The sequence below is a fragment of the Sorex fumeus genome, unplaced genomic scaffold (assembly GCF_029834395.1).
Source record: "Sorex fumeus unplaced genomic scaffold, SorFum_2.1 ptg000036l, whole genome shotgun sequence".
Lineage (NCBI taxonomy): Eukaryota > Metazoa > Chordata > Mammalia > Eulipotyphla > Soricidae > Sorex > Sorex fumeus.
The window spans coordinates 16,872,675-16,888,598 of record NW_026606093.1 but is presented as its reverse complement, the minus strand read 5'-3'; the positions used below and the strand labels follow the sequence as shown (position 1 = coordinate 16,888,598).

The window sequence follows — 15,924 nt, the reverse complement described above, 5'->3', positions numbered from 1 at the left end:
AGGGTGACAGACGAAGAACTGTGGGAATGGAGAAACAGGAACTGGGCCCCAGGCTGGTTGGTAGTCAGTTTACTTCCCTCTCCTCCCCAACATAGTCCAATTTCTCTGTTACAGCACAATTATAGTCGTACTTTTGGTCGGAGTCCCAGTCATCGCAGTTCCATCATTCATTCTCCTTGTAGACTCAATGTCCTCTACTAGTCCTCGTATTCCCCGTCGTCTAATCCAGTCCTTCTCTTCCTAGTCTCATAATCAGCATCTTTCTACTCTCCTCTTTCCACTTACAGCATAGTTATACAGAAATAATGAAGGGCAGGGTACACATAGGTGGGGTTGAACATGGTCATAACAACAAACATGTGAAGCCACTTCTTTGGGGAGAAGCTCTAGGAGATTAACTCAAGAACAAAATCTCATCTGAGGGTTCAGCACTCCAGATAACTGGGAGATCAGCTTAAGAGCGGGATTCCATCCAGGGTGTATTGTTTTCTCTTTTCCTCAGCTAGCAATTTATTTAAACAATCATAGTAAATTTACTTCTTATAATATTTCTAGTCATTTTGTATGAACACCGTAAGAGATATATTAAGATTAAAGGTTGGCTCTTCCTGGGGACATCTCAATACATATCCCAGATTATAGTTCTCTGGACAGGTTAGTCTTTCCTATCCCCAGCAGGATTCTTATCCTATTAAATTACTTCTTTTTGGGTCATGACAGAATTTGTTCTATGACCATGCTCTTGTTATTTTAACCATACTTAGCTTGTCCCCTTTCAATGCCAGGGTAGCTTACAGCTTGCCCTCGGTTTATCCAGTCCCTTCGTTGGGATGCTCTTTTTGGGGGTTTTAAGAAGTAAAGGCAACTGAGGCTTAAGTCAAGTAAATATAATGGATGCCCAGGAATAAATATTATTTTGAAGTCAATTAACTCTCATGTTACAAAAGGATGGCATCAACTGTCTTCCTGTGTTTATGCAAAAAGGACATGGCTAAATAAACCATGCAAAGAACATAAAGAAAAGAGAAAAGCAATATGAGATTATTAGTGCTTGATGGTAGTGGGTGTGTCTCAGGGGCACTGTTGTAGAAATAACTCAATATATCTAAGCTCCCTGAAGAGAAGCAAGGACAACCATATGTTATCCAATACATATGTCTGTGTGAAAGAACATCTTATTTTTTATGTATTTTAACTTTTTATTGAATGACCATGAGATACACAGTTACAAAGTTGTCATGATTTAGTTTCAGTTATTCAATGTTCCAACACCCATCCCTTCACCAGTATACATTTCCCAGTTTCTCTCCCACCACTATCCAGAGGTTGAATCTATAGCAGGCGCTTTTCTTCTCTACTCTCTCCCTCCCTCCCTCCCTCCCTCCCTCCCTCCCTCCCTCCCTCCCTCCCTTGATTCTTCCTTCCACACCTCCTTTTTGAGCATTATGGTTTGCAAGATAGGTACTGAAGGCTATCATGTTTGTTCCTTTACCGACTTTCAGTTCTTATTCAGAATGATCATTTCCAACTATCTTTGTCATAGTATTCCTTTCTCTATCCTAACTGCCCTCTTCCCCCACCATTTGAGGTAGGCTTCCAACCGTGGAACTTTTTTTTTCTCCTTGTGATTATTCATCTCATACTATATTTTCTTATATTCCATTCTTATAGATTGCAATCATTCTATATCTGTCCCTCTCCTTATGATATATTTCACTCAGCATGATATTCTCCGTGTTCATCCATTTACAAGCAAATTTCATGACTTTTATTTTTTCCTGGTGGCTGCCGGATATTTCATTATGTATAGGACATCTTATTTATTTTTAAGTCTGCTCTAGACAGTGTTTCACTTTAATCTTATAGATCACTTGAAACAAAGTACCACTGTCACATTACAATAATGTAAGCCAAAGTTCTGTCATGAGCTACCAGTAGCATACTATTAGTCTTTAAATGATAGAGTTGACTCTTAGAAGCGCCACCCTTATATGTAACATTGCTCCCTCTAAACCACTAACTATTATTATTGGCCATTTATTAGTATTTCCATGACATTTCGAATGATCTCCATGTATATGTGTTCTCTGGTTCAATTAAATAAGAATTATTGAAGCATGAACTGGGGGAATGGGAGTTTTAATCTCCCCAGGTGCTACCAATATGCAAAACTGATGTCCCTTTCTTTGGTAAACCACATGCTTATGGCTTGCATCACCTTCAGGCAAAAGTTACTTCAACTTTAAGAACCACTAAGAGGGATCTTGGAAACTACAGCACAGAACCAAGATTTTATGCCATTACTAGGGCTTTCCCTTACTGTACACCTCAAAGTCTTCTAGTCTTTTAGTTCTCTCCAATATTTCTCTGACCTCCTTCTATACCCCAGGCCAGTGTGTGATTCTGTACTTGACCCATAAGACTTTATCTACTTTCAAGTTTGGGTTTTTCATCCTCTTCTTTTTGATGCTTATGCCATCCATTCACTGTCTATGCTCCTACTCTTTCCTATTATTATCTTCTTTATGTTGCTCCAACTCCATACTTCAGTTGTTATTTGATTCTCTCCTTTAAGATAAGGACTATATGTGCGGAGGAAATCGCATGTGCAGATAAAGGAATTTGGTCATTAGTACTCAAAAGTTAAGTGTTCAAGGAGCCTTTTATTTTCTCCTCTAGGCCCCTGTTGGCTTTTACATCACCAATTTTATGTTTCCTTGTAACCATGTGCTTAGTGTGCCATAATTTAAGGGTTTGTACCACACATTTCTTGAGAATCAGATAAGGGCAATCACAGGATTCATCATCAGAGAAATTTGAAAAAAAATTAAGTAGTGAATTGACAATTGCTTCCAATGTGTCTGCTTGGATGCTGGTTAGTTTGTGGAGTCTGGAGGAGAGGAAAAGTTGTATTACTTTTCTTGAGCTGCCTTGCCTATACTCTCAGATGTCATTAGAAACATGTGATTTGGTAGATGGAAAGTAATCTTAATTAAAGCCTGAACTGCTTACCATTTAAACCTAATTATCATGCAATACAGTAATACTTATGCATTAAATCAGATTAACTTAAATGTTGCTATGTTTGATTTTAGTTTGTTTCATCTAAGTGTTTTTAGCTTATGTATTCTGATTATGGATTTACATCTTAAGAGAGTAAAATAGACTATCATTGAATTCAATTGAATTCAATCAGTGCTTCAAAAATGAACATCAGGTTGGAGTTCTCAGAGATGAAAAGAGTTGTCTATATAGGCAAGTTTTGTTTGTTTTTTTCACAACATGAGAGTAGGGCTGGAGCGATAGCACAGCGGTAGGGCATTTGCCTTGCGCGTGGCCGACATGACTGACCTGGGTTCAATTCCTCCACCCCTCTTGGAGAGCCCAGCAAGCTACCGAGAGTATCTCACCCGCACGGCAAAACCTGGCAAGCTGCCTGTTACGTATTCAATATGCCAAACACAGTAACAACAAGTCTCACAATGGAGTCATTACTGGGCCCACTCGAGCAAATCAATGAACAACGGGAGGACAGTGACAGTGACAGTGATGAGAGTAGGGGCAAAACGTAAAAGAAAAAAAGGGTAACCAATTTATGGAAAAATTATCCAGCAGAAAAGATTATCCAACAGGGTTACTCAATGTTGATTTTCAAAGACTAACTGTTGGAGTATGTAGTTTCTCCTTATAATTGGGGCTAGAGTAAGTGAAATTAGCTTCTTGGGGTTACTATAAGAGCTATTAACCTAAAAAGTTCTAAAAAGTCCAGTTCATTCAAATTTATTAATGGAGGAACCAAAGAGATAATCCAGGGGTTTAAGTACTCATCTTTCATGTGCTGACCCTGGTTTGATCTCTGGTGCTGCATATTGTCCCCCAAGCACTTCCAAGAGTGATCCATGAGCACCAAGCCAGGAGTAAGTTCTGAGAACTGTTGGATGCGCCCCAAAACAAACAAATAAATTTATTATTTGTGTTTAATTAGTGAATAGTACATTAGGTACGATATGTTATATAATGTCTAATAGATTTATACAGAAGATCACAAATGATTTTTCTAGCCATTCTTTCCCCAACACATATGAATATTATTAAATCATTATTTTTTCCTCAAATATTCATGAGGTTTTATTTGTCAAACGTATCAAACTTCATTTACGTTAAGGCATAGAGCTTTTTTGTAGTTTGAATTTATGAATAGTAATTTCCTCTAGCTGAACACACATCAAAATTAATTTGGCCTAACTAGTGAAAGGAAATTATAAATATGATGGTAGATAACCCTTCTTAAAATTGAATACAAATTGTTAGGATAATCATACATCTGATTAATATACCTAACAAATTTGAAGCACTTCTCCAAACCATAGGGGAACAACATAGTATAAAAACAAGAAAATAATAATTAGTCTTTGACATTGAAGTAATAAAGCAATGCATTTTCTAAAATTTTTATTAGTGAGACATCATGAGGTACAGTTGTAGACTTACAAATTTTTGTGCCTGGGTTTCAATTATACAATGATCAAATACCCATCCCTCCACCAGTGCCCATTTCCCACCACCACGGATCCCAGTATCCCTCCCACCCTCAACCCCTCCCCATCTCACCCTGCCTCTGTGGCTGGGCATTCCCTTTTGTTCTCTCTCTCTATTGGGTGTTGTGGTTTAAAGCAACACATTTTAATATAAAAGACAAATACTCTGAAAGTCAGGCTTATTAAACCGTAATTAAAGAAAGTAGAAATATGATTCTCAAGTGAGCAATATTGGAAATATAATTGATTCAGACCAGAGCTGACCCAGGGAGGAGCAATGAGATGGAGAAAACTATGGAGCTAGAATGATTTTTAGAAAGTTAGCAATAAGTAAATGCTAACCTTAGTACGGTGTCTTGATATACAATTAATGATGACGCACCCCACTTGATACCCACAGTTATAAAACTAAGTGTTTGGATCCTTACTTCTTCCCATTTTATGCTATGCTTCACAGTGAGTATCAGGACAGGGTCACCTCCCACTTACGTTTCCAAACCGGAAGATGAAGAATTTACTGTCCTCTCTCCTCATGTGTCTTGTTCAATCAAGATTCTCCCTTCTAAATATGTTTCAAGTTCTCTCTCCTCTCTCATTCTCACTACAACTACCTTACTTCAGGCCTATAGCTTTTCACCTGAGATTAATTATAACCACTTTATAAAGAACATATAATCCTTTGTCTTACTTCATTATGTTCTTTTTATCCAGAAGGGGACCAGTCACATTATCTATCCCATTTTCAATTTTTACTTATTGTCTCTTACTAAGATTCAAAGTCAAAAGATGAAAAACAATTCTTCAAGCAAACAACTCCTTCAAAAAACCTGGGGTGGCTATCCATAGATTTCAGGCTGAAAAACAATTAGAAGGGACTGTGAAGGACATTTCTTAGTAATCAAGGGAAGTGCACATCAGGAAGAAGTTATACTCCTAGCCTAAATGCACCTAATGAGGGACGAGCAAAATACCTAAAACAAGTGTTAATGGACTTCATGAAAGACATTGGTAGCAACACAATACTAGTTGGAGACTTCAATACAGCTTTGTTATCTTTTGATTGATCAATGAGACTAAAACTCAGAAAGGAATACTAGCTTTGAATGAGTAAATGGAAGAGAAGGGCCTAATAGAGATATACAGGAATTTTAACCTTCCAAAAGCCAGATACACATTTTTTCCAGTGCATATTGGACATTCTCCAAGATAGATTACATACTGGGACAAAACTCCATAAAAATTAAGAGAATAGAAAGTGTATCAACTTTCTTTTCAGACCATGATGCACTGAAAGTAGAAAATCACACACAGAACCAGAGAATCAAATTTAACAGCTTACTTCTGAGCAACCAATGCTTATAGAGGAAATCAAAAGATTCCTGGAAACAAGAGAGAATGGAGACACCAGCTACTAGAATTTGTGGGCCACAGCAAAGCAGTGTTAATAAGAAATTATATATCTTCACAAAAATCTTCAGGTAAAGAAGGACCCCCATAAATTTAACTTGACTTCACAGGTTAAGATCTTGGGAAATGACCAACAAAAGGATCCCAAACAAGGCAGGAAGAAGGAAATAATAAAGCTTAGAGCTGAGGGGCTGGAGTGGTAGCACAGTGGGGAGGGCGTTTGCCTTGCATGCGACCAATCCAGGTTAGGTTCCCAGCATTCCATATGGTCCCCGAGCACCGCCAGGAGTAATTCCTGAGTGCATGATCCAGGAGAAACCCCAGTGCAATGCAGGTTGTGACCCAAAAATAAAAAAAAAAATTTACAGCTGAAAAAAAAAACAATCCAACAGATCAATGAAACCAAGAGCTTATATTTAGAATAAATAAACACGATCAATAAACCACCAGCAAGATTCACAATGAAAGAGAGAGAACATCATTAAACCAAGTAAGACAGGAAAGGGGAACATAACAATAGAAGCCACAAAAATTTAAAGGATTATCAGAAATTACTTTGAGAATCTTTATGTGGCCAAACAAGAGAACTGAGAAATGAGTAAATTCCTTCCAGTTTCTCATCTGATACCAAAAGAAGACAGAAATACCACACACACACACACACACACACACACACACACACACACACACACACACAGAATTACAGGTTGATATCCCTGGTGAAAACAGATGCAAATACAATTTTCCAATACCCATCCCTCTACCAGTGCACATTTTCCACCAACAATATCCCCAGTTTCCCTCCCGCCATCCTCCCCTCCCCGCCTGTATCTATTACAGGCATTTTCTCTTTCGCTTGCTATCTCTCTCTCTCTCTCTCTCTCTCTCTCTCTCTCTCTCTCCTTTTGCAATACAGATACTGAGATATTTCTTTGTTCCTTTACCTATTTCCAGCACACAGTTCTTATACAGAGTGAACATTTCCAACTATCTTTGTCACAACGGTCCCCTCTCTATTCCAACTGTCGTCTTGCCCAGTACTTGAGGCAAGCTTCCAACCATGAACCAATCTTCCTGGCCCATATTTCTACGTCCTTGGGTATTAGTCTCATATTATGCTTTTTTATATTCCACAAATGAGTACAATCATTCTATGGTAATCCTTCTCCTTCTGACTCATTTCACTCAGCATATTATTATCCACATTCATCCATTTATAAGAGAACTTTTTTTAAATGTAAGAGTACTGTTATTTATTCTGCCATTGATTAAGCTTATTAAAATGGGCATGAACTCCACATTATTTTTTTAAAAAGTTTTAATTGAATATCCGTGAGATAGATCATAACAAAGTTGTTCATAATTGGGATTCAGTCATACAATGATCCAGCACTCATCCCTCCACCAGTGTACATTTCCCACTAACAATGTCCCCCGTTTCCCTCCCACCTTCTCCTAACACCCCACCCCCAACCCCCATCCCCAGGCTTCCTTTATGGGAGGCACTTTCCTTCATGCTCTTTCTTTTTTCTTTTTGTGTATTATGGTTTTATAAATGAAGTTTAACTTCATTTTTTTCTAACAACTGCATAGCATTCCATTGTGTAGATTTACTATAGTTTCTTTAACCAATCATCTGTTCTCAGACACTCAGGTTGTTTCCAGATTCTGGCTATTGTGAATAGAGTTTCGATGAACATAGAAATGCAGATGGAATTTCTGCTGTGTGTTTCTGGGTTGCTGCTATATATTCCCACAGAAGTATTGCTGTGTCCTATGGAAGCTCAAATTTCTAGGTTTTTTAGGAATTCTTATATTGTTTTCCAAAAAGGCTAGAAAACAACAATGAAGGAGAGTCCCTTTCTCCCCACATCCATGCCAGCACTGCTTGCTCTTGTTCTTTTTGATAAGTGTCAGTGTCTGTAGTGTGAGATGAATCTCATTATTGTTTTAATTTGCATATCCATGATGATTTTTGATGTAGAGCATTTTCTCATATGTCTTTTGGCCATTTGTATTTCTACTTTGAGGAAGTTTCTGTTCATTTCTTCTCCCCATTTTTAGTGGTCTTTTTTTCTTTGTAAAGTTCAATAAGTAACTTATATTACTTGGATTATAAGCCTTATCAGATAGATATTGTGTAAATAAATTTTCACAATCTGTTGGTTGTCTTTGTATCTTTTTTTTTTCCCTCCCGTTGATCATTGATTTGCTCGAGCGGGCCCAGTAATGTCTCCATTGGAGACTTTGTTGTTACTGTGTCTGGCATATGTATCTTGATCACTATTTATTTTCAAGTGCAGAACCTTCTTAGTTTAATGTAGTCCTGTTTATCTTTGTGTCTGCTGCTTGGTCAGCGGTGTTTCATTCTTGAAGATGCCTTTAGCTTCAATGTTATGGAGGGTTCTGCCTACATATTGCTCAAGTACCTTATGAATTCAGTCTGACATTGAGGTCTTTAAACCATTTTGATATGACTTTTGTGTCTGGAATTTTTCAGAAATAGGTCTGAGTTTATTCTTTTGCATGTAGTTGCCCAGTTTTCCTAGAATCAATTGAAGAGGCTTTCCATACTAAACTTCATATTTCTTCCTCCTTTATTCTACTTAATTATTGTGTCTGATCCTTTTAATGAGTTGTTGGATTCTATTTGCCATATGTTTTGAGGATTTTAGTCCTGTGTTCATCAGGGATATCAGTTTGTAATTTTCTTTCTTGGTGGGTATTTCTGTATGCTTTGGATATTACGATGATATTTGCCTAATAGAAACTGTTTGGGAGTGTTTCTGATTATTCAATTTCCTGGAAAATCTATAAAAGGATTTGTAACAGGTACCGTTTAAAGGTTTGAAAGAATTCAGTAGTGAATCCATCTGAGCCTGGGCTTTTGTTTTTGGAACATTTGATTACCATTTCAATTTCCTCTATGGTGATACGTCTGTAACACCATGTAGATGATGGTAAAGCAATGCAGAAAATCACCAGGCTTAGTGAGTGAAGAAGTTAGCTCAGATAACTCAACCAGTACTAGTGAGCTAGACAACCTCTCTGATAAGGAATTTAGAAGGGAGTAATTAGAGATGCATAGGGAGCTAAAAGAAACAGTAAAATGCACTGCCAATAAAATACAAGCGGATTTGAGAGCATAAATGAGGAAAATGCAAACAAAAATTACAAACAGAAATGATAGATCAGAAAATCCTGGTAGGAGAATAGAAAAACTCAGTGGAAGGTCTCAGCAGCAGAGTAACAGCTGCTGAGGACAGAATCAGTGAGCTCCAAGATGAGGTGCAAAGAATCTCCAGACAACAGCAGAAAATGGAAAAGAGCCTCAAAATGAACCAACAAAAGTAAAGAGAAAATCAGGGTGAATCCAAGAGGAATAACATAAGAATCATTGGAGTCTCACAGGGAAAGTAAGCAAAACCCTGATGAAAAAGAAACTGTCAAAGACATCTTTGCTAGACATTTCCAGAGCTGAAGAGCACAAACGACCAAATCCAGGAAGTTTGAAGGGTACCAGCTTGAAGAAATCGAAATAAAAATATTCCAAGACACAATCTGATCAGAATGACAAAATCCATAGACAGAGATAAAATTCTGAAAGCAGCAAGATCGAAGAAAGAAATTGCCTATAAAGGTAGGTACATTCTTAAGATTTACAATCAACTTATCCGATGAAACACTCAGATCTGAAAACAGTGATGGAATATAGTGAAAAAACTCAATGAAGTAAATGCTCACCAAAAATACTTTACCGAGTTAGACTCTCATTCATATCAAAAGGAACAACACACAGTTTCATGGACAAACAACAACTGAGGAGCTTCATAGGCTCAAAACCATGGTTTTAAGAAAAACTAAATGAGCTACCTTAAGACAAGACAGGCCCCTCAAATACACCAAACTTTGGCAGAAAAATGGGACAAATCTCCATAACAAAAATCTCTCTATGCCAATAGGCACCAATTAAAAGACACAGAGTGGTAGGATGGATCAGAAATTGAACCCAACATTCTGCTTGCTTGCAAGAAAAACTTCTTCATTCACTAAGTCTTTTGCTTGTTTCTTGAGTCTGAACAGTCAGCAAACATACTCAAAGTCAAAGACTGGAAAACAATTCTACAGCAAACAACTCCCTTAGAAAAGCTGAGGTGACCATTCTGGTGTCAGACCACACTGATTTCAGACAGAAGAAGGTTACAAGAGACAATGAAGGTCATTTCTTTATTGAACAAGGATGAACATACACTCCTAAATGTGTATGCACCTGAGGGATCAGCAAAATACTTAAAAAAAACCTGCTCATACACTTGAAGAAAGACATCAATAGCAGCACAATACTAGTGGGAGATTTCAACACTGCTTTAACACCTCTTAATAGATCAACTAGACTCAAGCTTACCAAGGACATATTTTATCTGAGAGAAGAATTGGAAAAAAGGGGCTTAGTAGATTTATACAGGATACATTATCCGCAAAAAGTTGAATACACACTAATCTCAAGTGTGCATGGGACATTCTCCAAGATAGACCACATGCTGAGCCATAAAACATGCCTCCATAAAATTCAGAAGATAGAGATTGTATCAACGATCTTTTCAAACTATTATGTGCTGAAAATAGAAGTGAATCACAAACAAAAACAGAAAATCAAATTAAACACCTATAAATTAAACAGTTCACTACTGAACAATGAATGGTTTGGAGAGGAAATCAAAAGATTTCTGGAAACAAATGAGAATGAAGACACGAGTTACCAGAACTTGTGGGTCGTGGCAAAAGCTGTGTTAAGGGGGAAATTTATAGCTCAACAAGCATTCCTCAGGAAGAAAGGGTGAGCCCACATAAAGAACCTAACCTCACAGCTTAAGATCTTGGAGAATGACCAAAAGAAGGAGCCCAACCCTGGCGTGAGAAAGAAAATAATAAAAGTTAGAGTAGAAATTAATGAGATGGTTTTCCAAAAAAGCAATCCAAAAGACCAATGCAACCAAGAGCTTGTTCTTTGAGAAAATAAACAGGATCGATAAACATCTAGCAAGACTCATAAATAAAGGGAAGAGAAAGCCCTGATAAGCCAAATCAGAAATGAAAATGGGGACATCACTGATGTTGCTTGTACCCTGCTGTGCTGGGGATACCCAGGCCACCCTGGTAGTGCTGGTGCCTCCGGGACTGCCTCAGTGATGTTTGGGGAACTATGTAGCATTGGAAATAGAACCTGGATTATTCATACTGAGTGTTCATCCTAGTTGCTGTATGCTTCCTGACACCAAATATCTCCATTTTATAGATGACTAATTTAAATAAAACACAGCATGTGTGATTATAAAAAAAATGGGGACATCACAACAGAACCTACAGAAATTCAAAGGATCATCAGAGATTACTTTGGAAGAAGTATAAGAATAAGAAAGTATAAGAAAGTATAAGAATCATAAGGATTCTTCCTTATGCCATAAACAAGAAATCCTTGAAAAAATGGATAAATTCCTGGATTCCGATAGCCTCCGAGTCTGAACCAAGAAGACTTGGAGTACCTGAACAGACCTATCACCATTGAGGAAATTGAAACGGTAATCACATCATCTTTCCCAAATTCAAACTATACTACGAAGCAGTAGTAATTAAAACAGAATGGCATTGATATAGAAACAGACATGCAAATCAGTAGAACAGAGTTGAATATTCTGTCACAGACTCTCAAATATATAATCATTTAAATATTTGACAAAGGAGCAAGAAATGTGAAATGGAACAAGGAAAGCCTCTTCAACAAGTGGTGCTGGGAAAACTGGACAGCTACCTGCAAAAATAATGAACTCTGAACTCTGTCTAACCCCATGCACAAAATTCAGACCAAAGTGGATTAAAGAACTCAATATCATACCTGAATACATAAGGAACATAGAGGAAAATGTAGGCAGAACTCTCCATGACATTGGAGCTAAAAAGCACCTTTAAGGATGAAACCACTGGTCAAACAAGTGAAACAAATACAAACAAATGGGACTACATCAAACTAAGAAGCTTCTTCACCACTAAAAAGAAACAGTGACCCATCTCCCATCCCAACTGATTCCTCCAGCCATCATTTTCTTAGTGATCCCTTCCCTGTTCCATCTGCCTTCTCCTCCAGCTCATGAGGCAGGCTTCCAGCTCAGTGTCTGTATTGCAAACCATAATGCCCCAAAGTAGAGAGAGAGTATGGGAAATATTGTCTGCCATGGAGGCAGGGGGAGGGTGGGGAAGAGGGGGTATACTGGGGAGATTGGTGGTGAGGAATGTGCACTGGTGGAGAGATGGGTGTTTGATCTTTGTGTGACCATAACCCAAACATGAAAGCTTGTAACTATCTCATGGTGATTCAATAAAATTTAAGAAAAAAAGAAAAAGAAACAGTGAACAAAATACAGAGAGAACCTATGGAATGGGAAAGAATATTTACCCACCACCCATCTGATAAGGGTAACCAGGATATACAAGACACTAATAGAACTGTACAAGGAAAAAACCTCCAAACCCATCAAAACATAGGGAGAAGAAATGAACAGAAGATACCTTAGAAAAAAAAGACAAATGTCCAAAAGGCATATGATAAAATGCTCTAGATCACTAATCATCAGGAAGATGCAAATCATAACAACAGTGAGATATCAACTCACACCACAGAAACTGGCACACATTAAAAAAAAGAAAGAACCAGCAGTTTGGACACGAATATGGGGAGAAAAGTACAATTTTTTTCATTGTTGGTGGGAAAGCCAACCGGTCCAGGCTTTTTGGAAAGCAATCTGAGCAGTCCTTCATAAACTAGAAATTGAGCTTCCATATGACTTTGTAATACCACTTCTAGTAATATATCCAGGAGTTACAAAAAAACACACAATAGAAATGACATCTGCACCTGTATGTTCATTGCAGCACTGTTCACAATAGCCAGAATCTGGAAACAACCCAAGTGCCCAAGAACAGACGACTGGTTGAAGAAATTTTGGTGCATCTACACAATGGAAAACTCTGCAGCTGTTAGGAAAGATGAAGTAATGAAATTTGCTTATTAAGTGGATGGTCATGGAGAATATCATGCTAAGTGAAGTGAGTCAGAAAGAGAGGGACAGCCATAAAATGACTGCACTCATTTGTGGAATATCAAATAACAGAATGGGAGACTAACACCCAAGGACAATAGAGACAAGGGTCAGAAATATTGCTGCATGGTTTGAAGCCTGCCTCATGATCTGGGGAAGAAGGCAGCTGGAATAGAGAAGGGATCACTAAGTCTTTGATGGTTGGAGGGATCGTTCCAGATGGGAGATGAGTGCTGAAAGTAGATAAAGGACCAAACATGATAACCTCTCAGTGTCTGTATTGCATGTTCTAATGGTGGGTGGGAAATTGTCTGCCATAGAGGCAGAGGGAGTACTGGAAAGGGGGATATGCTGGGGACATTGGTGGTTGAGAATGTACACTGATTGAGGGATGGGTGTTTAATCATTGTATGACTGAAATCAAACATGTAAGCTTTGTAACTCCATCTCACAGTGATTCATTAAAAAATTAAAATAAAAGTCTCAAATTTATCTCTGATGATCCTATGGCTTTCTATAGTTTCAGTTGTGATGCCCCTCTTCGCATTTCTGATTAGGTTTATTAGGGTTCACTCTCTCTCTGTTTCTTTGTGAGTTTTGCTAGTAGTTTATCAATTTTATGTATTTTCTTAAACATTCAGCTATAGTTTTGTTGATCTTTTGGCTAGTTTTTGAGATTCCAGCTTGTTTATCTCTGCTCTGAGTTCTATTGTTTCCTTCCTTCACTCTGGTTTGTGTTACCTTTGTTGGTAATTTTCCAAGATTTTAACTGTGAAGTTAAGTTTTTTTGTGGGTGCTTTGTCCCTTCCTGATCTATGCTCACAGATCTATACATTTTCTTCTTAACATTGCTTTTGCCGTGTTTCACCCACAACTTCTGGTAGATCTGTTCTCATTTTCATTTGTTTCCAGGAATCTTTTGATTTCTCCTTTAATTTTTCTCTCTAAGTCACTGGTTGTTCATTAGCAGCTGTTAATTTTTAGGTGTTTATTTGATTCTCTGTTTCTGCATGTGGTTCTTTTTTATTTTCAGTTTATCAAGGTCTGAAATTATAGTTATCAATTTTTTTAATTTTATAGGTATATTTTGTGGCCCAGAATATGGTGAATCTTGGAGAATGTCCCACATGCACTGGTGAAGAATATGTATTCAGCTTTTGGGGGAAGAAAAAAAACATCCAATGCGATGGAAAGTGAAGTAAGTCAGAAGAAGGTCGTTTCGATCTCTTTCTTTTCTGTGGTATACAGAATAACATTACAAGGGAATGCAAGGTACCAATGGTGGGTGGGAAAGCTATTGATCCTAGACTATAGAAGGGAAAAGATGAGTAGGGAAGAAGCAATGAAGGGCAAGTTAAGGATAGTTGGACAAGGGTAACAGATAGATTTAACACAGGCACTCCAGTGTGGTATATATAGATATCTAAACCAAAGCCATCAATACTGTAAGCATGTTATACAAACTACAATAATTAATCTTAAAAATGCTCCTGTTCAGAATTTTGCTCCATGGCTTGGAGGCCAGTTATACATGCTAGGGGAAAAGGGAGCTCAGATAGAGAAGGGAGCACCAAATAAAGGGTGTTGGGAGGATCCTCCTAGGATGGGAAAAGCATGCTGAAAGTAGACTATAGACCAAACATGATTGCCACTCAATGCCTCTTTTGCAATCCACAACACCCAAAAGGAGAGAGAGAACAAAAGGGAATGCCCTGCCACAGAGGCAGGGTGAGATGGGCGGGGGGGGGGGGGGGGGGGAGGGAATGGGGAGGGGGATACTTGGATCCGTGGTGGTGGGAAATGGGCACTGGTGGAGGGATGGGCATTTGATCATTGTATAATTGAAACTCAAGCACAAAAATTTGTAAGTCTAACAACTGTACCTCATGGTGTCTCACTAATAAAAGTTTAAAAATAAATAAATAAAATAAAAAAATAAACTTAAAAAAAATACTCCTGTTCAGAAGGCAGTTTGGGGATTGGGGGGAACCGTGGAACAGGGTTGTTGACACTAGTGGTCGAAATGGTATTGGGCTGTTGTATGTCTGAAACTCTACTCTGAATAAATTTGCCGTGAATGATGCTGAAAGAAAATTTAAAAAATTATTAAATCATAAGAAAATAAAACACTGCATATTCAAGGTAAAAAGGAGGTATTGATGGCAACTTCGGTTCATACCTGAAGGGAGCCTCTTCATGGAATTTCTCCAAGAACTGCTGCTGTTCAACATCAAAGGCTATGCACTTTTGCCGGAGGAGGGTCACTTCGTTTGCTTGCAGTGGTGCCACCTGTTGCCTCACCGTGACAGCCATCTTTTTTATGTTGTTCCATTTCTCAGGCAGTTCCTATAAATGAGACCACAATGTGGTCAGATCACATTGTGCTCATTCCATACAAAAAAGTCAAATATACATACCCAGAATAGTTTTTTAAATCTCTTATCAATACCATAATTTGAGTAGCATTCTTTCCACATACTCTGCAATATCTGTTGACTTGCTGTTGCTCTGTTAATGACTGGCAACTCTGACTCAATGCTACTCTTCTTACCCACAATATTTAACCCAATAACTTTGTACTTTTTTTCTATTTTCCAAAAGTACTTGCTTATTGCTTTTATGATCCACATAGACCATTTTAACATTTTTGGTCCTGCTTAAATTGGTTTGTGCAAAATTCTGAAAGCAAAATACTCCAAAACCTCACTTCATTTTCCCACTTATCTCAAACATTATTAAATTGCCTTGTATTTCTTGAGTTTCAAGAATGAGCTAGATATTGTGTATGCTACATATATAATTACAAAACAAGGATTTAGATTGTCACAAAATTGTTTTTCAATTACTTCAATTCACTTTACATATTTTTGTAGTTGAGCTTGGTT

General features: G+C 37.8%; 1 protein-coding gene across 1 annotated transcript in view; it reads right to left on the bottom strand.

The window, feature by feature from the left end:
• The window catches only part of DNAH9 (dynein axonemal heavy chain 9), a 577,218-nt gene that overhangs the window by 401,691 nt on the left and 159,603 nt on the right, over window positions 1-15,924 (bottom strand). The window contains exon 19 of the mRNA XM_056117744.1: window positions 15,219-15,385. Within this exon, the coding sequence (XP_055973719.1) occupies window positions 15,219-15,385 (167 nt within the window). The remainder of the gene's footprint in view (window positions 1-15,218; window positions 15,386-15,924) is intronic.